This window comes from Sebastes fasciatus, chromosome 14 (assembly GCF_043250625.1).
Source record: "Sebastes fasciatus isolate fSebFas1 chromosome 14, fSebFas1.pri, whole genome shotgun sequence".
Classification (NCBI taxonomy): domain Eukaryota; kingdom Metazoa; phylum Chordata; class Actinopteri; order Perciformes; family Sebastidae; genus Sebastes; species Sebastes fasciatus.
Window position 1 is genome coordinate 33639604 of NC_133808.1, and position 24000 is coordinate 33663603.

Here is a 24000-nt window from a genome sequence, read left to right on the forward strand (position 1 = left end):
TATCAGGAGGTCTCACTCTGTGTGTTTTATTAGGAGGTCTCACTGTGTGTTTTATTAGGAGGTCTCACTCTGTGTGTTTTATCAGGAGGTCTCACCCTGTGTTTTATTAGGAGGTCTCATTCTGTGTGTTTTATTAGGAGGTCTCACTCTGTGTGTTTTATTAGGAGGTCTCATTCTGTGTGTTTTATCAGGAGGTCTCACTCTGTGTGTTTTATCAGGAGGTCTCACCCTGTGTTTTATTAGGAGGTCTCATTCTGTGTGTTTTATCAGGAGGTCTCACTCTGTGTGTTTTATTAGGAGGTCTCACCCTGTGTTTTATTAGGAGGTCTCATTCTGTGTGTTTTATTAGGAGGTCTCACTCTGTGTGTTTTATTAGGAGGTCTCATTCTGTGTGTTTTATCAGGAGGTCTCACTCTGTGTGTTTTATCAGGAGGTCTCACCCTGTGTTTTATTAGGAGGTCTCATTCTGTGTGTTTTATCAGGAGGTCTCACTCTGTGTGTTCTTTCAGGGACTTTAAGAGTAAGAACGTGCTGCTGAAGTCCAACCTGACCGCCTGCATCGCTGACTTCGGCCTCGCTCTCAGGTTTGAGGCGGGAAAATCTCCTGGAGACACACATGGACAGGTGAGTCCACCTGAGAGAGATGATGGAGGATGTCTCTCCCACTCTGACACATATTATAGCAGGTGTGAACATGTCCCCATGTGTGTGTCAGGTGGGGACCAGGAGGTACATGGCCCCAGAGGTCCTGGAGGGGGCCATCAACTTCCAGAGAGACGCCTTCCTGAGGATCGACATGTACGCCGTGGGGCTGGTTCTGTGGGAGCTGGCCTCACGCTGCAAGGCTGCTGACGGTAAGACCCCCCCCCCCACCGGGTCCAGACCGCCCCCCCTCCACCCTCTCTGGACTCAACATAACCTACTAACTGGTGGTCTCTGACGGCCCCCCTTGTCTCTGGTCCAGGTCCAGTGGTTTCTGTGTGTGTAGTGGTCTCTGACGGCCCCCCTTGTCTCTGGTCCAGGTCCGTTGGATGAGTACATGCTGCCGTTTGAGGAGGAGGTGGGTCAGCATCCGTCTCTGGAGGACATGCAGGACGTGGTGGTCCACAAGAAGCTGAGACCGACTCTCAGAGAGACCTGGCAAAAACACACCGTGAGTCTGACTACATTACCCATCATACACCACGGTTACCTTCCCCGTAGTCCCATGACTACATTACCCATCATACACCACGGTTACCTTCCCCGTAGTCCGATGACTACATTACCCATCATACACCACGGTTACCTTCCCCATAGTCCGACTACATTACCCATCATACACCACGGTTACCTTACCCCTGATACCCTCCGTACAGTGTTGTGTGTGTCTTGGTCTCTGTGTGATGTCCTGACTGGTGTTGTGTCTCTGTGTGATGTCCTGACGGGTGTTGTGTGTGTCTTGGTCTCTGTGTGATGTCCTGACGGGTGTTGTGTCTCTGTGTGATGTCCTGACGGGTGTTGTGTCTCTGTGTGATGTCCTGACTGGTGTTGTGTCTCTGTGTGATGTCCTGACTGGTGTTGTGTGTGTCTTGGTCTCTGTGTGATGTCCTGACGGGTGTTGTGTCTCTGTGTGATGTCCTGACTGGTGTTGTGTGTGTCTTTGTCTCTGTGTGATGTCCTGACTGGTGTTGTGTGTGTCTTTGTCTCTGTGTGATGTCCTGACGGGTGTTGTGTGTGTCTTGGTCTCTGTGTGATGTCCTGACGGGTGTTGTGTCTCTGTGTGATGTCCTGACTGGTGTTGTGTGTGTCTTGGTCTCTGTGTGATGTCCTGATGGGTGTTGTGTGTGTCTTGGTCTCTGTGTGATGTCCTGACTGGTGTTGTGTGTGTCTTGGTCTCTGTGTGATGTCCTGACTGGTGTTGTGTGTGTCTTGGTCTCTGTGTGATGTCCTGATGGGTGTTGTGTGTGTCTTGGTCTCTGTGTGATGTCCTGACTGGTGTTGTGTGTGTCTTGGTCTCTGTGTGATGTCCTGACTGGTGTTGTGTGTGTCTTGGTCTCTGTGTGATGTCCTGATGGGTGTTGTGTGTGTCTTGGTCTCTGTGTGATGTCCTGACGGGGGTTGTGTGTGTCTTTGTCTCTGTGTGATGTCCTGACTGGTGTTGTGTGTGTCTTTGTCTCTGTGTGATGTCCTGACGGGTGTTGTGTGTGTCTTTGTCTCTGTGTGATGTCCTGACGGGTGTTGTGTGTGTCTTTGTCTCTGTGTGATGTCCTGACTGGTGTTGTGTGTGTCTTTGTCTCTGTGTGATGTCCTGACGGGTGTTGTGTCTGTCTTGGCGTCCCCCCTCAGGGTCTGGCGGTGCTCTGTGAGACCGTTGAGGAGTGTTGGGATCACGAGTCTGAAGCTCGGCTGTCGGCCGGCTGCGTGGAGGAGCGCGTCGTGCAGATGCAGCGGCAGACGAGCGTCACGGGGCCCGAGGAGGTCGTCACGGTTGTCACCATGGTAACCAACGTGGACTACCCGCCTAAAGAGTCAAGTCTATGATGAGGCGCGAAGACCAATCAGGACAGAGCAGGGACTCCCTCAGTGAGCGGTTCTGTCTCTGATGCAGACTCAGGTGACCCGCGGGGTGGACTGGTGACCCGCCGGGTGGTCAGGTGACCCGCCGGGTGGACAGGTGACCCGCCGGGTGGTCAGGTGACCCGCTGGGTGGTCAGGTGACCCGCCGGGTGGACAGGTGACCCGTCGGGTGGTCAGGTGACCCGCCGGGTGGTCAGGTGACCCGCCGGGTGGACAGGTGACCCGTCGGGTGGTCAGGTGACCCGCCGGGTGGACAGGTGAGCCTCAGACTGATGAGGACAACATGGCGGAGAGTCTCTTGTCCACAGGATGAGCCAAACTGATCTCTGACATCAGTTCCTGTTTTGTATTACAAAATAAAAGACTTCCTGGACAGAGTATTTCTAGGATAAAGTGACGTTTGATTTCAGTATAAAAGGGTGACTGTGAATGATGTGATGCCAACAAGCAGCTCCTGAATGTCTCCATCAATATATACATTTATATATATTATTATTATATATATGTTGAAGGGAGAATACATTTATATATATATATATATATTAGTATTATTATATATGTTAAAGAGATAATACATTTATATATATATATATAAGAACTATATTATGTATGTATACAGTATATATGTATACATATACACTGTATTAATTTATGTATAAATATATATACATATATACTGTATATATGTGTGTGTGTATATATATATAAATATATACACTGTATACATATATGTACAGTGTGTGTGTATATATATATATATATATAAATATATATATATATATAAACTGGGTAAAAAACAGTAATTAAACTTGTGTTTGGTGGATTATTTCTCTGTTGTATCAATGCTAATGGTCATTGTATTCTACATGGTTGGAAAGCCTGTTTATTGACCTTCATAATGATGTCACACTTGTAAAGATCATGTATTTGTGGGATGAGCAGCACAGCTGATTATGTGGGGGGCCCCGGGAAAAATGTGTCAAAGTTCGTATGTATATGTGTATATATACATATATATATATATATATACATATATATATATATATATATATATATATATATATATAAGAGTTCTGTCAGAGTTCTATTAGAGTTCTGTCAGAGTTCTGTCAGAGTTCTATCAGAGTTCTGTCAGAGTTCTATTAGAGTTCTGTCAGAGTTCTGTCAGAGTTCTATTAGAGTTCTGTCAGAGTTCTGTCAGAGTTCTGTCAGTTCTATTAGAGTTCTATTAGAGTTCTGTCAGAGTTCTATTAGAGTTCTGTCAGAGTTCTATTAGAGTTCTGTCAGAGTTCTATCAGAGTTCTGTCAGAGTTCTATCAGAGTTCTGTCAGAGTTCTGTCAGAGTTCTATTAGAGTTCTCTCAGAGTTCTGTTAGAGTTCTGTCAGAGTTCTGTCAGAGTTCTGTCAGAGTTCTATCAGAGTTCTGTCAGAGTTCTATCAGAGTTCTGTCAGAGTTCTATTAGAGTTCTCTCAGAGTTCTGTTAGAGTTCTGTCAGAGTTCTATCAGAGTTCTGTCAGAGTTCTATTAGAGTTCTATCAGAGTTCTATTAGAGTTCTGTCAGAGTTCTGTCAGAGTTCTATCAGAGTTCTATTAGAGTTCTGTCAGAGTTCTGTCAGAGTTCTATTAGAGTTCTGTCAGAGTTCTGTCAGAGTTCTGTCAGAGTTCTATTAGAGTTCTGTCAGAGTTCTATTAGAGTTCTGTCAGAGTTCTATTAGAGTTCTGTCAGAGTTCTATTAGAGTTCTGTCAGAGTTCTGTCAGAGTTCTGTCAGAGTTCTGTCAGAGTTCTATTAGAGTTCTCTCAGAGTTCTGTTAGAGTTCTGTCAGAGTTCTGTCAGAGTTCTATTAGAGTTCTCTCAGAGTTCTGTTAGAGTTCTGTCAGAGTTCTGTCAGAGTTCTGTCAGAGTTCTGTTAGAGTTCTGTCAGAGTTCTATTAGAGTTCTGTCAGAGTTCTATTAGAGTTCTGTTAGAGTTCTGTCAGAGTTCTGTCAGAGTTCTGTTAGAGTTCTGTCAGAGTTCTATTAGAGTTCTATCAGAGTTCTGTCAGAGTTCTATTAGAGTTCTGTCAGAGTTCTGTCAGAGTTCTATTAGAGTTCTGTCAGAGTTCTGTCAGAGTTCTATTAGAGTTCTATTAGAGTTCTGTCAGAGTTCTGTCAGAGTTCTATCAGAGTTCTATTAGAGTTCTGTCAGAGTTCTGTCAGAGTTCTATTAGAGTTCTGTCAGAGTTCTATTAGAGTTCTGTCAGAGTTCTATTAGAGTTCTGTCAGAGTTCTATTAGAGTTCTGTCAGAGTTCTGTTAGAGTTCTATTAGAGTTCTGTCAGAGTTCTATCAGAGTTCTATTAGAGTTCTGTCAGAGTTCTATTAGAGTTCTGTCAGAGTTCTATTAGAGTTCTATTAGAGTTCTATTAGAGTTCTGTCAGTTCTGTCAGAGTTCTGTCAGTTCTATTAGAGTTCTATTAGAGTTCTGTCAGAGTTCTGTCAGAGTTCTATTAGAGTTCTGTCAGAGTTCTGTCAGAGTTCTATCAGAGTTCTGTCAGAGTTCTATTAGAGTTTTGTCAGAGTTCTATTAGAGTTCTGTCAGAGTTCTATTAGAGTTCTGTCAGAGTTCTATCAGAGTTCTGTCAGAGTTCTGTCAGAGTTCTGTCAGAGTTCTATCAGAGTTCTATTAGAGTTCTGTCAGAGTTCTGTCAGAGTTCTATTAGAGTTCTGTCAGAGTTCTATTAGAGTTCTGTCAGAGTTCTATCAGAGTTCTATTAGAGTTCTGTCAGAGTTCTATCAGAGTTCTGTCAGAGTTCTATCAGAGTTCTATTAGAGTTCTGTCAGAGTTCTATTAGAGTTCTGTCAGAGTTCTGTCAGTTCTATTAGAGTTCTGTCAGAGTTCTATTAGAGTTCTGTCAGAGTTCTATTAGAGTTCTATTAGAGTTCTATTAGAGTTCTGTCAGTTCTGTCAGAGTTCTGTCAGTTCTATTAGAGTTCTATTAGAGTTCTGTCAGAGTTCTGTCAGAGTTCTGTCAGAGTTCTATTAGAGTTCTGTCAGAGTTCTGTCAGAGTTCTATTAGAGTTCTGTCAGAGTTCTGTCAGAGTTCTATCAGAGTTCTGTCAGAGTTCTATTAGAGTTTTGTCAGAGTTCTATTAGAGTTCTGTCAGAGTTCTATTAGAGTTCTGTCAGAGTTCTATTAGAGTTCTATTAGAGTTCTGTCAGAGTTCTGTCAGAGTTCTATTAGAGTTCTATTAGAGTTCTGTCAGAGTTCTATTAGAGTTCTGTCAGAGTTGTATTAGAGTTCTATTAGAGTTCTATCAGAGTTCTGTCAGAGTTCTATTAGAGTTCTGTCAGAGTTGTATTAGAGTTCTATTAGAGTTCTATCAGAGTTCTGTCAGAGTTCTATTAGAGTTCTGTCAGAGTTCTATTAGAGTTCTGTCAGAGTTCTGTCAGAGTTCTATCAGAGTTCTATTAGAGTTCTGTCAGAGTTCTGTCAGAGTTCTATTAGAGTTCTGTCAGAGTTCTATTAGAGTTCTGTCAGAGTTCTATTAGAGTTCTGTCAGAGTTCTGTTAGAGTTCTATTAGAGTTCTGTCAGAGTTCTATCAGAGTTCTATTAGAGTTCTGTCAGAGTTCTATTAGAGTTCTGTCAGAGTTCTATCAGAGTTCTATTAGAGTTCTGTCAGAGTTCTATTAGAGTTCTGTCAGAGTTCTGTCAGTTCTATTAGAGTTCTGTCAGAGTTCTATTAGAGTTCTGTCAGAGTTCTATTAGAGTTCTATTAGAGTTCTATTAGAGTTCTGTCAGTTCTGTCAGAGTTCTGTCAGTTCTATTAGAGTTCTATTAGAGTTCTGTCAGAGTTCTGTCAGAGTTCTGTCAGAGTTCTATTAGAGTTCTGTCAGAGTTCTGTCAGAGTTCTATTAGAGTTCTGTCAGAGTTCTGTCAGAGTTCTATCAGAGTTCTGTCAGAGTTCTATTAGAGTTTTGTCAGAGTTCTATTAGAGTTCTGTCAGAGTTCTATTAGAGTTCTGTCAGAGTTCTATTAGAGTTCTATTAGAGTTCTGTCAGAGTTCTGTCAGAGTTCTATTAGAGTTCTATTAGAGTTCTGTCAGAGTTCTGTCAGAGTTCTATCAGAGTTCTGTCAGAGTTCTATCAGAGTTCTGTCAGAGTTCTATTAGAGTTCTCTCAGAGTTCTGTTAGAGTTCTGTCAGAGTTCTATCAGAGTTCTGTCAGAGTTCTATTAGAGTTCTATCAGAGTTCTATTAGAGTTCTGTCAGAGTTCTGTCAGAGTTCTATCAGAGTTCTATTAGAGTTCTGTCAGAGTTCTGTCAGAGTTCTATTAGAGTTCTGTCAGAGTTCTATTAGAGTTCTGTCAGAGTTCTATTAGAGTTCTGTCAGAGTTCTGTCAGAGTTCTGTCAGAGTTCTATTAGAGTTCTCTCAGAGTTCTGTTAGAGTTCTGTCAGAGTTCTGTCAGAGTTCTGTCAGAGTTCTGTTAGAGTTCTGTCAGAGTTCTATTAGAGTTCTGTCAGAGTTCTATTAGAGTTCTGTTAGAGTTCTGTCAGAGTTCTGTCAGAGTTCTGTCAGAGTTCTATTAGAGTTCTGTCAGAGTTCTGTCAGAGTTCTATTAGAGTTCTATTAGAGTTCTGTCAGAGTTCTGTTAGAGTTCTGTCAGAGTTCTATTAGAGTTCTGTCAGAGTTCTATTAGAGTTCTATCAGAGTTCTGTCAGAGTTCTATTAGAGTTCTGTCAGAGTTCTGTCAGAGTTCTATTAGAGTTCTATTAGAGTTCTGTCAGAGTTCTGTCAGAGTTCTATCAGAGTTCTATTAGAGTTCTGTCAGAGTTCTGTCAGAGTTCTATTAGAGTTCTGTCAGAGTTCTATTAGAGTTCTGTCAGAGTTCTATTAGAGTTCTGTCAGAGTTCTATTAGAGTTCTGTCAGAGTTCTGTTAGAGTTCTATTAGAGTTCTGTCAGAGTTCTATTAGAGTTCTGTCAGAGTTCTATTAGAGTTCTATTAGAGTTCTATTAGAGTTCTGTCAGTTCTGTCAGAGTTCTGTCAGTTCTATTAGAGTTCTGTCAGAGTTCTGTCAGAGTTCTATTAGAGTTCTGTCAGAGTTCTATCAGAGTTCTGTCAGAGTTCTATTAGAGTTTTGTCAGAGTTCTATTAGAGTTCTGTCAGAGTTCTATTAGAGTTCTGTCAGAGTTCTATCAGAGTTCTGTCAGAGTTCTATTAGAGTTCTGTCAGAGTTCTGTCAGAGTTCTATTAGAGTTCTGTCAGAGTTCTATTAGAGTTCTGTCAGAGTTCTATTAGAGTTCTGTCAGAGTTCTGTTAGAGTTCTATTAGAGTTCTGTCAGAGTTCTATCAGAGTTCTATTAGAGTTCTGTCAGAGTTCTATTAGAGTTCTGTCAGAGTTCTATTAGAGTTCTGTCAGAGTTCTATTAGAGTTCTGTCAGAGTTCTGTCAGTTCTATTAGAGTTCTGTCAGAGTTCTATTAGAGTTCTGTCAGAGTTCTATTAGAGTTCTATTAGAGTTCTATTAGAGTTCTGTCAGTTCTGTCAGAGTTCTGTCAGTTCTATTAGAGTTCTATTAGAGTTCTGTCAGAGTTCTGTCAGAGTTCTATTAGAGTTCTGTCAGAGTTCTGTCAGAGTTCTATTAGAGTTCTGTCAGAGTTCTGTCAGAGTTCTATCAGAGTTCTGTCAGAGTTCTATTAGAGTTTTGTCAGAGTTCTATTAGAGTTCTGTCAGAGTTCTATTAGAGTTCTGTCAGAGTTCTATTAGAGTTCTATTAGAGTTCTGTCAGAGTTCTATTAGAGTTCTATTAGAGTTCTGTCAGAGTTCTATTAGAGTTCTGTCAGAGTTGTATTAGAGTTCTATTAGAGTTCTATCAGAGTTCTGTCAGAGTTCTATTAGAGTTCTGTCAGAGTTGTATTAGAGTTCTATTAGAGTTCTATCAGAGTTCTGTCAGAGTTCTATTAGAGTTCTGTCAGAGTTCTATTAGAGTTCTGTCAGAGTTCTGTCAGAGTTCTATCAGAGTTCTATTAGAGTTCTGTCAGAGTTCTGTCAGAGTTCTATTAGAGTTCTGTCAGAGTTCTATTAGAGTTCTGTCAGAGTTCTATTAGAGTTCTGTCAGAGTTCTGTTAGAGTTCTATTAGAGTTCTGTCAGAGTTCTATCAGAGTTCTATTAGAGTTCTGTCAGAGTTCTATTAGAGTTCTGTCAGAGTTCTATCAGAGTTCTATTAGAGTTCTGTCAGAGTTCTATTAGAGTTCTGTCAGAGTTCTGTCAGTTCTATTAGAGTTCTGTCAGAGTTCTATTAGAGTTCTGTCAGAGTTCTATTAGAGTTCTATTAGAGTTCTGTCAGAGTTCTGTCAGAGTTCTATTAGAGTTCTATTAGAGTTCTGTCAGAGTTCTATTAGAGTTCTGTCAGAGTTGTATTAGAGTTCTATTAGAGTTCTATCAGAGTTCTGTCAGAGTTCTATTAGAGTTCTGTCAGAGTTGTATTAGAGTTCTATTAGAGTTCTATCAGAGTTCTGTCAGAGTTCTATTAGAGTTCTGTCAGAGTTCTATTAGAGTTCTATTAGAGTTCTATCAGAGTTCTGTCAGAGTTCTATTAGAGTTCTGTCAGAGTTCTATTAGAGTTCTATCAGAGTTCTATCAGAGTTCTGTCAGAGTTCTATTAGAGTTCTGTCAGAGTTCTATTAGAGTTCTGTTAGAGTTCTATTAGAGTTCTGTAAGAGTTCTATTAGAGTTCTGTCAGAGTTCTAGAATGTAACTTTATTAGATTCTGGTAATGTTGCCTTCCGGAGCTGCGCGCGCAGCTTCTAGTCTCGCGTGTGTTTGTGTGAGTGGTGCCGCGGTGGCTGATGGGGGATGTCTCCGCTGTGTGGACCTGGAGACATGGAGACATGTCCACCATGTTGTCTCCGGAGCAGCCCGGTGTAACGGCCTCTACGGGCCTCTAGAGCCGGTTACCGGAGCCGCGGAGACCGGTGAGCTCTGCTGGGTGTTATAGAGGTTAGAGAGGGGGAGATCACCGGGCTCTCCTCCGGTAGAAGTCCCGGGGCTCTGGGTCTGTCGCTGGGTTAGAGGAGGGTTATAGTGGAGGGTGGTGGTTATAGTGGTTATAGTGGTATTAGTGGTATTAGTGGTGGTTATAGTGGTTATAGTGGTATTAGTGGTGGTTATAGTGGTTATAGTGGTATTAGTGGTGGTTATAGTGGTTATAGTGGTATTAGTGGTGGTTATAGTGGTATTAGTGGTGGTTATAGTGGTTATAGTGGTTATAGTGGTATTAGTGGTATTAGTGGTGGTTATAGTGGTTATAGTGGTATTAGTGGTGGTTATAGTGGTTATAGTGGTTATAGTGGTATTAGTGGTGGTTATAGTGGTATTAGTGGTATTAGTGGTGGTTATAGTGGTATTAGTGGTGGTTATAGTGGTTATAGTGGTTATAGTGGTATTAGTGGTATTAGTGGTGGTTATAGTGGTTATAGTGGTATTAGTGGTGGTTATAGTGGTATTAGTGGTATTAGTGGTGGTTATAGTGGTTATAGTGGTATTAGTGGTGGTTATAGTGGTTATAGTGGTTATAGTGGTATTAGTGGTATTAGTGGTGGTTATAGTGGTTATAGTGGTATTAGTGGTGGTTATAGTGGTTATAGTGGTATTAGTGGTATTAGTGGTGGTTATAGTGGTTATAGTGGTATTAGTGGTGGTTATAGTGGTATTAGTGGTATTAGTGGTGGTTATAGTGGTTATAGTGGTTATAGTGGTGGTTATAGTGGTATTAGTGGTGGTTATAGTGGTTATAGTGGTGGTTATAGTGGTTATAGTGGTATTAGTGGTGGTTATAGTGGTTATAGTGGTATTAGTGGTGGTTATAGTGGTATTAGTGGTGGTTATAGTGGTATTAGTGGTGGTTATAGTGGTTATAGTGGTATTAGTGGTGGTTATAGTGGTATTAGTGGTGGTTATAGTGGTTATAGTGGTTATAGTGGTATTAGTGGTGGTTATAGTGGTTATAGTGGTATTAGTGGTGGTTATAGTGGTATTAGTGGTGGTTATAGTGGTTATAGTGGTATTAGTGGTGGTTATAGTGGTTATAGTGGTTATAGTGGTATTAGTGGTGGTTATAGTGGTTATAGTGGTATTAGTGGTGGTTATAGTGGTTATAGTGGTTATAGTGGTATTAGTGGTGGTTATAGTGGTTATAGTGGTATTAGTGGTGGTTATAGTGGTATTAGTGGTGGTTATAGTGGAGGGTGGTGGTTATAGTGGTTATAGTGGTGGTTATAGTGGTTATAGTGGTATTAGTGGTGGTTATAGTGGTATTAGTGGTATTAGTGGTGGTTATAGTGGTTATAGTGGTATTAGTGGTGGTTATAGTGGTATTAGTGGTGGTTATAGTGGTATTAGTGGTATTAGTGGTGGTTATAGTGGTTATAGTGGTATTAGTGGTGGTTATAGTGGTATTAGTGGTATTAGTGGTGGTTATAGTGGTTATAGTGGTATTAGTGGTGGTTATAGTGGTATTAGTGGTGGTTATAGTGGTATTAGTGGTGGTTATAGTGGTATTAGTGGTGGTTATAGTGGTGGTTATAGTGGTTATAGTGGTTATAGTGGTGGTTATAGTGGTATTAGTGGTGGTTATAGTGGTGGTTATAGTGGTATTAGTGGTGGTTATAGTGGTGGTTATAGTGGTTATAGTAGTATTAGTGGTGGTTATAGTGGTTATAGTGGTGCTTATAGTGGTGGTTATAGTGGTGGTTATAGTGGTTATAGTGGTATTAGTGGTGGTTATAGTGGTATTAGTGGTGGTTATAGTGGTATTAGTGGTGGTTATAGTGGTTATAGTGGTGGTTATAGTGGTATTAGTGGTGGTTATAGTGGTGGTTATAGTGGTTATAGTAGTATTAGTGGTGGTTATAGTGGTTATAGTGGTGCTTATAGTGGTGGTTATAGTGGTTATAGTGGTGGTTATAGTGGTGGTTATAGTGGTTATAGTGGTATTAGTGGTGGTTATAGTGGTATTAGTGGTGGTTATAGTGGTTATAGTGGTATTAGTGGTGGTTATAGTGGTGGTTATAGTGGTTATAGTGGTATTAGTGGTGGTTATAGTGGTTATAGTGGTATTAGTGGTATTACAGGGTATTGTAGGTTTAGAGAGTTGAAGGATGAGTAAACTGTCGTTCCGGGCTCGAGCGCTGGACGCCTCTAAACCGCTCCCGGTGTACCGGAACACGGACCTCCCGGACCTGAAGGACTGCGTCTCCATCAACAGAACCGTCCCGAGGATGCCCAGCGGCATGGAGCAAGAGGAGGAGCTGGTAGGTACAACACGACCTGTTAGTAGGGTTAGCATTAGCTGTTAGCTTAGTGCTACGGCGGGATTCATGACGTGTTGACGTTCTGTGCGTCAGGAGGAGCTAACCACTGCTACATTAACTGTATATATACACACTGTGTTCATATATACATATATTACGCAGTGTATATGTGTACCTGTGTGTTTCAGTAGTTACCTGTGTGTTACAGTAGAGTTACCTGTGTGTTACAGTAGAGTTACCTGTGTTGTTCAGTAGAGTTACCTGTGTGTTACAGTAGAGTTACCTGTGTGTTACAGTAGAGTTACCTGTGTTGTTCAGTAGAGTTACCTGTGTGTTACAGTAGAGTTACCTGTGTGTTACAGTAGAGTCACCTGTGTGTTACAGTAGAGTTACCTGTGTTGTTCAGTAGAGTTACCTGTGTGTTACAGTAGAGTTACCTGTGTTGTTCAGTAGAGTTACATGTGTGTTACAGTAGAGTCACCTGTGTTGTTCAGTAGAGTTACCTGTGTGTTACAGTAGAGTTACCTGTGTGTTACAGTAGAGTTACCTGTGTGTTACAGTAGAGTTACCTGTGTTGTTCAGTAGAGTTACATGTGTGTTACAGTAGAGTCACCTGTGTGTTACAGTAGAGTTACCTGTGTTGTTCAGTAGAGTCACCTGTGTGTTACAGTAGAGTTACCTGTGTTGTTCAGTAGAGTTACCTGTGTGTTACAGTAGAGTTACCTGTGTGTTACAGTAGAGTTACCTGTGTGTTACAGTAGAGTTACCTGTGTGTTACAGTAGAGTTACCTGTGTTGTTCAGTAGAGTTACCTGTGTGTTACAGTAGAGTTACCTGTGTGTTACAGTAGAGTCACCTGTGTGTTACAGTAGAGTTACCTGTGTTGTTCAGTAGAGTTACCTGTGTGTTACAGTAGAGTTACCTGTGTTGTTCAGTAGAGTTACCTGTGTGTTACAGTAGAGTTACCTGTGTGTTACAGTAGAGTTACCTGTGTGTTACAGTAGAGTTACCTGTGTGTTACAGTAGAGTTACCTGTGTGTTACAGTAGAGTTACCTGTGTGTTACAGTAGAGTTACCTGTGTTGTTCAGTAGAGTTACCTGTGTGTTACAGTAGAGTTACCTGTGTGTTACAGTAGAGTCACCTGTGTGTTACAGTAGAGTTACCTGTGTTGTTCAGTAGAGTTACCTGTGTGTTACAGTAGAGTTACCTGTGTTGTTCAGTAGAGTTACATGTGTGTTACAGTAGAGTCACCTGTGTGTTACAGTAGAGTTACCTGTGTTGTTCAGTAGAGTCACCTGTGTGTTACAGTAGAGTTACCTGTGTGTTACAGTAGAGTTACCTGTGTGTTACAGTAGAGTTACCTGTGTGTTACAGTAGATTTACCTGTGTGTTACAGTAGAGTCACCTGTGTGTTACAGTAGAGTTACCTGTGTTGTTCAGTAGAGTTACCTGTGTGTTACAGTAGAGTTACCTGTGTTGTTCAGTAGAGTTACATGTGTGTTACAGTAGAGTCACCTGTGTGTTACAGTAGAGTTACCTGTGTTGTTCAGTAGAGTCACCTGTGTGTTACAGTAGAGTTACCTGTGTTGTTCAGTAGAGTTACCTGTGTGTTACAGTAGAGTTACCTGTGTGTTACAGTAGAGTTACCTGTGTGTTACAGTAGAGTTACATGTGTGTTACAGTAGTTACCTGTGTGTTACAGTAGAGTTACCTGTGTTGTTCAGTAGAGTTACCTGTGTGTTACAGTAGAGTTACCTGTGTTGTTCAGTAGTTACCTGTGTGTTACAGTAGAGTTACCTGTGTGTTACAGTAGTTACCTGTGTGTTACAGTAGTTACCTGTGTGTTTCAGTAGAGTTACCTGTGTGTTACAGTAGAGTTACCTGTGTTGTTCACTAGAGTCACCTGTGTGTTACAGTAGAGTTACCTGTGTTGTTCAGTAGAGTTACCTGTGTGTTACAGTAGAGTTACCTGTGTGTTACAGTAGTTACCTGTGTGTTTCAGTAGTTACCTGTGTGTTTCAGTAGAGTTACCTGTGTGTTACAGTAGAGTTACCTGTGTTGTTCACTAGAGTCACCTGTGTGTTACAGTAGAGTTACCTGTGTGTTACAGTAGAGTTACCTGTGTGTTACAGTAGAGTTACCTGTGTGTTACAGTAGAGTTACCTGTGTGTTACAGTAGAGTTACCTGTGTTGTTCAGTAGAGTTACCTGTGTGTTACAGTAGAGTTACCTGTGTGTTACAGTAGAGTCACCTGTGTGTTACAGTAGAGTTACCTGTGTTGTTCAGTAGAGTTACCTGTGTGTTACAGTAGAGTTACCTGTGTTGTTCAGTAGAGTTACATGTGTGTTACAGTAGAGTCACCTGTGTGTTACAGTAGAGTTACCTGTGTTGTTCAGTAGAGTCACCTGTGTGTTACAGTAGAGTTACCTGTGTGTTACAGTAGAGTTACCTGTGTGTTACAGTAGAGTTACCTGTGTGTTACAGTAGAGTTACCTGTGTGTTACAGTAGAGTCACCTGTGTGTTACAGTAGAGTTACCTGTGTTGTTCAGTAGAGTTACCTGTGTGTTACAGTAGAGTTACCTGTGTTGTTCAGTAGAGTTACATGTGTGTTACAGTAGAGTCACCTGTGTGTTACAGTAGAGTTACCTGTGTTGTTCAGTAGAGTCACCTGTGTGTTACAGTAGAGTTACCTGTGTTGTTCAGTAGAGTTACCTGTGTGTTACAGTAGAGTTACCTGTGTGTTACAGTAGAGTTACCTGTGTGTTACAGTAGAGTTACATGTGTGTTACAGTAGTTACCTGTGTGTTACAGTAGAGTTACCTGTGTTGTTCAGTAGAGTTACCTGTGTGTTACAGTAGAGTTACCTGTGTTGTTCAGTAGAGTTACCTGTGTGTTACAGTAGAGTTACCTGTGTGTTACAGTAGTTACCTGTGTGTTACAGTAGTTACCTGTGTGTTTCAGTAGAGTTACCTGTGTGTTACAGTAGAGTTACCTGTGTTGTTCACTAGAGTCACCTGTGTGTTACAGTAGAGTTACCTGTGTTGTTCAGTAGAGTTACCTGTGTGTTACAGTAGAGTTACCTGTGTGTTACAGTAGTTACCTGTGTGTTTCAGTAGTTACCTGTGTGTTTCAGTAGAGTTACCTGTGTGTTACAGTAGAGTTACCTGTGTTGTTCACTAGAGTCACCTGTGTGTTACAGTAGAGTTACCTGTGTGTTACAGTAGAGTTACCTGTGTGTTACAGTAGAGTTACCTGTGTGTTACAGTAGAGTTACCTGTGTTGTTCAGTAGAGTTACCTGTGTGTTACAGTAGAGTTACCTGTGTGTTACAGTAGTTACCTGTGTGTTTCAGTAGTTACCTGTGTGTTTCAGTAGAGTTACCTGTGTGTTACAGTAGAGTTACCTGTGTTGTTCACTAGAGTCACCTGTGTGTTACAGTAGAGTTACCTGTGTGTTACAGTAGAGTTACCTGTGTGTTACAGTAGAGTTACCTGTGTGTTTCAGTAGTTACCTGTGTGTTACAGTAGAGTTACCTGTGTGTTACAGTAGAGTTACCTGTGTGTTACAGTAGAGTTACCTGTGTGTTTCAGTAGTTACCTGTGTGTTTCAGTAGAGTTACCTGTGTGTTTCAGTAGTTACCTGTGTGTTACAGTAGAGTTACCTGTGTGTTTCAGTAGAGTTACCTGTGTGTTACAGTAGAGTTACCTGTGTGTTACAGTAGAGTTACCTGTGTGTTACAGTAGAGTCACCTGTGTGTTACAGTAGAGTTACCTGTGTGTTACAGTAGTTACCTGTGTTGTTCAGTAGAGTTACCTGTGTGTTACAGTAGAGTCACCTGTGTGTTACAGTAGAGTTACCTGTGTTGTTCAGTAGAGTTACCTGTGTGTTACAGTAGAGTTACCTGTGTGTTACAGTAGAGTTACCTGTGTGTTACAGTAGAGTTACATGTGTGTTACAGTAGTTACCTGTGTGTTTCAGTAGAGTTACCTGTGTGTTTCAGTAGTTACCTGTGTGTTACAGTAGAGTTACCTGTGTGTTACAGTAGAGTTACCTGTGTGTTTCAGTAGTTACCTGTGTGTTTCAGTAGAGTTACCTGTGTGTTATAGTAGAGTTACCTGTGTGTTTCAGTAGTTACCTGTGTGTTTCAGTAGAGTTACCTGTGTGTTTCAGTAGAGTTACCTGTGTGTTACAGTAGAGTTACCTGTGTGTTTCAGTAGTTACCTGTGTTGTTCAGTAGAGTTACCTGTGTGTTACAGTAGAGTTACCTGTGTTGTTCAGTAGAGTTACCTGTGTGTTTCAGTAGTTACCTGTGTTGTTCAGTAGAGTTACCTGTGTGTTTCAGTAGAGTTACCTGTGTGTTACAGTAGAGTTACCTGTGTGTTTCAGTAGTTACCTGTGTTGTTCAGTAGAGTTACCTGTGTGTTACAGTAGTTACCTGTGTTGTTCAGTAGAGTTACCTGTGTGTTTCAGTAGAGTTACCTGTGTGTTACAGTAGAGTCACCTGTGTGTTACAGTAGAGTTACCTGTGTGTTACAATAGAGTTACCTGTGTGTTACAGTAGAGTCACCTGTGTGTTACAGTAGAGTTACCTGTGTTGTTCAGTAGAGTTACCTGTGTGTTACAGTAGAGTTACCTGTGTTGTTCAGTAGAGTTACCTGTGTGTTACAGTAGAGTTACCTGTGTGTTACAGTAGAGTTACCTGTGTGTTACAGTAGAGTCACCTGTGTGTTACAGTAGAGTTACCTGTGTTGTTCAGTAGAGTTACCTGTGTGTTACAGTAGAGTTACCTGTGTTGTTCAGTAGAGTTACATGTGTGTTACAGTAGAGTCACCTGTGTGTTACAGTAGAGTTACCTGTGTTGTTCAGTAGAGTCACCTGTGTGTTACAGTAGAGTTACCTGTGTTGTTCAGTAGAGTTACCTGTGTGTTACAGTAGAGTTACCTGTGTGTTACAGTAGAGTTACCTGTGTGTTACAGTAGAGTTACATGTGTGTTACAGTAGTTACCTGTGTGTTACAGTAGAGTTACCTGTGTTGTTCAGTAGAGTTACCTGTGTGTTACAGTAGAGTTACCTGTGTTGTTCAGTAGAGTTACCTGTGTGTTACAGTAGAGTTACCTGTGTGTTACAGTAGTTACCTGTGTGTTTCAGTAGTTACCTGTGTGTTTCAGTAGAGTTACCTGTGTGTTACAGTAGAGTTACCTGTGTTGTTCACTAGAGTCACCTGTGTGTTACAGTAGAGTTACCTGTGTGTTACAGTAGAGTTACCTGTGTGTTACAGTAGAGTTACCTGTGTGTTTCAGTAGTTACCTGTGTGTTACAGTAGAGTTACCTGTGTGTTACAGTAGAGTTACCTGTGTGTTACAGTAGAGTTACCTGTGTGTTTCAGTAGTTACCTGTGTGTTTCAGTAGAGTTACCTGTGTGTTTCAGTAGTTACCTGTGTGTTACAGTAGAGTTACCTGTGTGTTTCAGTAGAGTTACCTGTGTGTTACAGTAGAGTTACCTGTGTGTTACAGTAGAGTTACCTGTGTGTTACAGTAGAGTCACCTGTGTGTTACAGTAGAGTTACCTGTGTGTTACAGTAGTTACCTGTGTTGTTCAGTAGTTACCTGTGTGTTACAGTAGAGTCACCTGTGTGTTACAGTAGAGTTACCTGTGTGTTACAGTAGAGTTACCTGTGTGTTACAGTAGAGTCACCTGTGTTGTTCAGTAGAGTTACCTGTGTGTTACAGTAGAGTTACCTGTGTTGTTCAGTAGAGTTACCTGTGTGTTACAGTAGAGTTACCTGTGTGTTACAGTAGAGTTACCTGTGTGTTACAGTAGAGTTACCTGTGTGTTACAGTAGAGTCACCTGTGTGTTACAGTAGAGTTACCTGTGTTGTTCAGTAGAGTTACCTGTGTGTTACAGTAGAGTTACATGTGTGTTACAGTAGAGTCACCTGTGTGTTACAGTAGAGTTACCTGTGTTGTTCAGTAGTTACCTGTGTGTTACAGTAGAGTTACCTGTGTGTTACAGTAGAGTTACCTGTGTGTTACAGTAGAGTTACCTGTGTGTTACAGTAGAGTTACATGTGTGTTACAGTAGTTACCTGTGTGTTTCAGTAGAGTTACCTGTGTGTTTCAGTAGTTACCTGTGTGTTTCAGTAGAGTTACCTGTGTGTTACAGTAGAGTTACCTGTGTGTTACAGTAGAGTTACAGGTGTGTTTCAGTAGAGTTACCGGTGTGTTTCAGTAGAGTTACCTGTGTGTTACAGTAGAGTTACCGGTGTGTTTCAGTAGAGTTACCTGTGTGTTACAGTAGAGTTACCTGTGTGTTTCAGTAGTTACCTGTGTGTTACAGTAGAGTTACCTGTGTGTTACAGTAGAGTTACCTGTGTGTTTCAGTAGAGTTACCTGTGTGTTACAGTAGAGTTACCTGTGTGTTACAGTAGAGTTACCTGTGTGTTACAGTAGAGTTACCTGTGTGTTTCAGTAGTTACCTGTGTGTTACAGTAGAGTTACCTGTGTGTTACAGTAGAGTTACCTGTGTGTTTCAGTAGAGTTACCTGTGTGTTACAGTAGAGTTACCGGTGTGTTTCAGTAGAGTTACCTGTGTGTTACAGTAGAGTTACCTGTGTGTTTCAGTAGTTACCTGTGTGTTACAGTAGAGTTACCTGTGTGTTTCAGTAGTTACCTGTGTGCTTCAGTAGAGTTACCTGTGTGTTTCAGTAGTTACCTGTGTGTTACAGTAGAGTTACCTGTGTGTTTCTGTGGTTGTGTTTCAGGAGCATCACCTGCAGAGGGCGATCTCAGCCCAGCAGGTGTTCCGGGAGAAGAAGGAGAACATGGTGATCCCCGTACCTGAAGCAGACAGTAACACCACCTACTACTACCGTCTGTACAAAGGAGACGTCAACGTTCCCAAACAGCTCATCCACATCCAGCGTGAGTAGTTCACTACAGTATACTAGCACTAGTCCTCCTCCACACAGACCTACCTCTGTTATACTAGTCAGTCGTGTATTACAGAGGTAGGGCAGTACCAGTTTACCTCTGTAACCCACCTGTTGCCACTGAGGGGACTCTACCTGAATCAGGACTATACCAGTTCATGATGTTTTAATCCACACTGTGTTCAGGTTCATCAGTTGTTTATGTGGACTCTTTGTGGTCCTGCAGCTCTAGGTCTGGATCCGGAGCAGCCGGACTACGACATGGACTCAGAGGACGAGACGCTGCTCAACAGACTCAACAGAAAGACGGAGATCAGACCTCTGCAGTTTGAGACCATGGTGGACCGACTGGAGAAGAGCAGCACACGGCAGGTAACATGGACCACTCACCTGAGGGCTGTACCACACCAGACAGAGGGCTGTACCACACCAGACAGAGGGGTGTACCACACCAGACAGAGGGCTGTACCACACCAGACAGAGGGGTGTACCACACCAGACAGAGGGCTGTACCACACCAGACAGAGGGTTTTAGTACCACACCAGACAGAGGGTTTTAGTACCACACCAGACAGAGGGCTGTACCACACCAGACAGAGGGGTGTACCACACCAGACAGAGGGGTGTACCACACCAGACAGAGGGGTGTACCACACCAGACAGAGGGCTGTACCACACCAGACAGAGGGCTGTACCACACCAGACAGAGGGGTGTACCACACCAGACAGAGGGCTGTACCACACCAGACAGAGGGTTTTAGTACCACACCAGACAGAGGGCTGTACCACACCAGACAGAGGGGTGTACCACACCAGACAGAGGGTTTTAGTACCACACCAGACAGAGGGGTGTACCACACCAGACAGAGGGGTGTACCACACCAGACAGAGGGCTGTGCCACACCAGACAGAGGGCTGTACCACACCAGACAGAGGGGTGTACCACACCAGACAGAAGGGTGTACCACACCAGACAGAGGGGTGTACCACATCAGACAGAGGGGTGTACCACACCAGACAGAGGGGTGTACCACATCAGACAGAGGGGTGTACCACATCAGACAGAGGGGTGTACCACACCAGACAGAGGGGTGTACCACACCAGACAGAGGGCTGTACCACATCAGACAGAGGGGTGTACCACATCAGACAGAGGGGTGTACCACACCAGACAGAGGGGTGTACCACATCAGACAGAGGGGTGTACCACATCAGACAGAGGGGTGTACCACACCAGACAGAGGGGTGTACCACACCAGACAGAGGGCTGTACCACACCAGACAGAGGGCTGTACCACATCAGACAGAGGGGTGTACCACATCAGACAGAGTGGTGTACCACACCAGACAGAGGGGTGTACCACATCAGACAGAGGGGTGTACCACATCAGACAGAGGGGTGTACCACACCAGACAGAGGGGTGTACCACACCAGACAGAGGGCTGTACCACATCAGACAGAGGGGTGTACCACATCAGACAGAGGGGTGTACCTCACTGTCCTCAGCTGGTTTCTGTGGTTCTGTACTCAGCTTGTCTCTGGTTGTGATTCTGTCCTCAGCTTGTCTCTGGTTGTGGTTCTGTCCTCAGCTGGTCTCTCTGGTTGTAGTTCTGTCCTCAGCTTGTCTCTGGTTGTGATTCTGTCCTCAGCTGGTCTCTGGTTGTGGTTCTGTCCTCAGCTGGTCTCTCTGGTTGTAGTTCTGTCCTCAGCTTGTCTCTGGTTGTGGTTCTGTCCTCAGCTGGTCTCTCTGGTTGTGGTTCTGTCCTCAGCTGGTCTCTCTGGTTGTGGTTCTGTCCTCAGCTTGTCTCTGGTTGTGGTTCTGTCCTCAGCTTGTCTCTGGTTCTGGTTCTGTCCTCAGCTTGTCTCTGGTTGTGGTTCTGTCCTCAGCTGGTCTCTGGTTGTGGTTCTGTCCTCAGCTGGTCTCTCTGGTTGTGGTTCTGTCCTCAGCTTGTCTCTGGTTGTGGTTCTGTCCTCAGCTTGTCTCTGGTTGTGGTTCTGTCCTCAGCTTGTCTCTGGTTGTGGTTCTGTCCTCAGCTTGTCTCTGGTTCTGGTTCTGTCCTCAGCTGGTCTCTGGTTGTGGTTCTGTCCTCAGCTGGTCTCTGGTTGTGGTTCTGTCCTCAGCTGGTCTCTCTGGTTGTGGTTCTGTCCTCAGCTTGTCTCTGGTTGTGGTTCTGTCCTCAGCTTGTCTCTGGTTGTGGTTCTGTCCTCAGCTTGTCTCTGGTTGTGGTTCTGTCCTCAGCTTGTCTCTGGTTCTGGTTCTGTCCTCAGCTGGTCTCTGGTTGTGGTTCTGTCCTCAGCTGGTCTCTCTGGTTGTGGTTCTGTCCTCAGCTTGTCTCTGGTTGTGGTTCTGTCCTCAGCTTGTCTCTGGTTGTGGTTCTAATAATAATAATAATACATTTTATTTAGTGGCGCCTTTCTGGACAACCAAGGACACCTTACAAAAATCTGTTAAAACATAGACAGATAAAAAACAATCTAAAAACAACAGGACATGACAGAGACATATTTGTACAAACACATAGGATGGGTGATGATGAGTTCTAGAGAGAGTAGGCCAGTTTAAACAGGTGGGTTTTGAGGAGGGATTTGAATGATGTGATATTGTCAGACTGCCGGATGTGTGAGGGGAGTGAGTTCCATAACCTGGGAGCAGAGCAGCTGAATGCCCTAGCTCCCATGGTGCTGAGGCTCCCATGGTGCTGAGGCGTGAGGTGGGGGTGGTCAGAAGTCCGGCTGATGATGAACGGAGGGAACGGGAGGGAGTGTACTCCTGGAGGAGGTCTGTGAGGTAGGTGGGGGCGAGGTTATGGAGGGCTTTGTAGGTGAGCAGAAGGTTTTTGTAGTCGATCCGGGATTTAACAGGGAGCCAGTGCAGCTGGATGAGGATGGGGGTGATGTGGTCGGAGGATTTGGTGCGGGTGATGATCCGGGCGGCAGAGTTCTGAATGATTTGGAGTCTGTTGAGTAGTTTGATGGGAATGCCAGAGAGGACAGCGTTGCAATAGTCGATCCGGGATGTAACAAAAGCGTGAACCAGGATTTCAGTGCTGGAGTGGGATAGTGATGGACGGAGTCTGGAGATGTTGCGGAGGTGGAAGAAGGCAATCCGGGTGATGTTTTTTATGTGAGATGAAAAAGAGAGTGTGCTGTCCAGGGTGACCCCAAGACTCTTGACATGGGTGGAGAACGGTACTGGGAAACCATCAATGGTGATGTTTTGAGCAGTGGTGTGTTGAGTTTTGGAGATGTTGTTCTTGGAGCCGATGAGCAGGGCCTCGGTTTTATGGCTGTTGAGTTTTAAAAAGTTCCTGCTCATCCAGCTCCTGATGTGTTGAAGGCAGGTGGTGAGGGAGGCGGGTGGCAGGGCTGCAGTGGGTGCAGTTGAAATGTAGACCTGTGTGTCATCGGCATAACAGTGGAATCGGACATTGTGATGACGGAGGATAGTGCCAAGGGGAAGGAGGTAAATGATAAACAGGAGTGGACCCAATACTGACCCCTGGGGGACACCCAGTGAAACAGCGGAGCACCTTGACCTGTGATTACCCAGTTTCACAAATTGTAGTCTGTCGGTGAGGTATGAGGAGAACCATGTGAGTGCAACACCGGTGATACCAATATCAGTCAGACGTGTGATGAGTAGTGGGTGGGAGATGGTGTCAAAGGCAGCAGTGAGGTCGAGGAGGATGAGGATGGTGAGCAGTCCAGAGTCAGCTGCACGGAGGAGGTCGTTGGTGATTTTGACCAAGGCTGTTTCAGTACTGTGTTTGGGGCGGAAACCAGATTGGAAGGGTTCATGGAGGTTGTTTGAGTTGAGGTGGGACTGAAGTTGGGCGGCGACCACTCTCTCAAGGGTTTTGGAGATGAAGGTGAGGTTGGAGATGGGCCTGTAGTTGTTCAGATCAGCTGGGTCAGCACCGGGTTTTTTGAGGGTTGGTGTAATTGCAGCAGTTTTGAGGGTGGGGGGTACAATACCAGTGGTGAGGGAGGAGTTGATGATTCTTGTGATCATGGGGGAGATGGAGGGCAGACAGGCTTTGACGAGGATGGTGGGGAGGGGATCGAGCTGACAGGTAGTGGGTTTGGCTTTATGAATGAGCTCAGTGATGGTTAATTCTGTTGTGGGTGTGAAGTTAGAGAGGGTGCTGATGAGTGGTTGGCAGGAGGTTGACATCCAGGGTGGGTCACATGGGGAGGTGCAGGATGAGGCCAGCTGTTGGTGGATGGTGTTGATTTTGTTTTCAAAGAATTCCAGAAAGGCAGTGCAGTGATCAGTGGAGGTATTTTGGGGGAGGGTTCTCGGAGGCTGAAGAAGGTGGTTTACTGTTGAGAAGAGGGTTCTGGTGTTACCTTGACCGGTACTGATGAGGTTGGAGAAGTAGGAGGATTTGGCGGTGGAGAGAGCGTTCTTGTAACGGTGGAGGTGTTCTGTGTAGAGTTGGATGTGCACTGAAAGTCCAGTCTTTTTGTATAACCGCTCTAGTTGACGGCCGGTGGTTTTGAGATGGCGGAGGTCAGCGGTGTACCAGGGAGCGGTGTGGGTGAAGGAGACTGTGCGGGTTTTCACGGGAGCCAGGGTATCCAGGGAAGAGGAGAGACAGTTGTTGTAGTGATTCACCAGTTCAGCAGGGGAGGAGGATGGGGGAGGACTGGAGGAGGAGTTAATAAGGGTGATGAGATCTGTGGGGTTGATATGCTTGATGTTTCTGAAGGAGATGGTCCGTTGCTCTTTTATTTTGGATAGGGGGGCGTAGATTTCAAACAGGATGACTTTGTGGTCAGAGATGGGGAGGTCAGCATTAGCGAGGTTATGAGGGGTGATACCAGTGCAGCAGATTAGATCAAGTATGTGTCCTTTGTTATGGGTTGGGAAATTGACATATTGGGTGATATCTAGACATTCAAGGAGTGAGGTGAAATCATTAGTAAAACCAGAAGAATTGTCAATGTGGATGTTGAAGTCTCCTAGAAGGATGACAGTAGGGGACATGGCACACACAGAGGTTAATAATGCTGACAGTTCAGTGATAAAGAGGGCAGAGGGCTTTGGGGGTCTGTAGATGGTGATAATGATGATGGGTGTGGAGCCTGTGAGTTGTATGGCTAAGCATTCAAAGGTGGAATGAGGGGGGACGGTGACTGTACAGACTTTAATGCTGTCACGATAAAGTACAGCAAGACCGCCCCCCCTCCCTGAAGCACGGGGTTTGCTGGT

The 24000-nt window shown here is 43.7% G+C and overlaps 2 protein-coding genes across 11 annotated transcripts in view; both read left to right on the forward strand.

The window, feature by feature from the left end:
- acvr2aa (activin A receptor type 2Aa) overlaps positions 1 to 2939 on the forward strand; it is a 17063-nt gene extending 14124 nt beyond the window's left edge. For 2 of the 9 annotated variants that reach the window (XM_074658014.1, XM_074658022.1), the window contains 6 exons: positions 510 to 624; positions 716 to 854; positions 1023 to 1153; positions 2329 to 2596; positions 2637 to 2676; positions 2797 to 2939. In XM_074658014.1, coding sequence (XP_074514115.1) covers positions 510 to 624; positions 716 to 854; positions 1023 to 1153; positions 2329 to 2523 — 580 coding nt within the window. In that variant the 3' untranslated portion in view covers positions 2524 to 2596; positions 2637 to 2676; positions 2797 to 2939. Of the gene's footprint in view, positions 1 to 509; positions 625 to 715; positions 855 to 1022; positions 1154 to 2328; positions 2677 to 2696 lie in introns of all 9 variants that reach the window. The other 7 variants (XM_074658018.1, XM_074658023.1, XM_074658020.1 and 4 more) reach the window with 6 other exon arrangements.
- Positions 2940 to 9356: 6417 nt separating this feature from the next.
- Positions 9357 to 24000, forward strand: part of epc2 (enhancer of polycomb homolog 2 (Drosophila)) — a 35175-nt gene continuing 20531 nt past the window's right edge. For both annotated transcript variants that reach the window (XM_074658024.1, XM_074658025.1), the window contains exons 1-4: positions 9357 to 9843; positions 11592 to 11854; positions 18617 to 18776; positions 19011 to 19156. In XM_074658024.1, the coding sequence (XP_074514125.1) occupies positions 11702 to 11854; positions 18617 to 18776; positions 19011 to 19156 (459 nt within the window). In that variant the 5' untranslated portion in view covers positions 9357 to 9843; positions 11592 to 11701. The remainder of the gene's footprint in view (positions 9844 to 11591; positions 11855 to 18616; positions 18777 to 19010; positions 19157 to 24000) is intronic.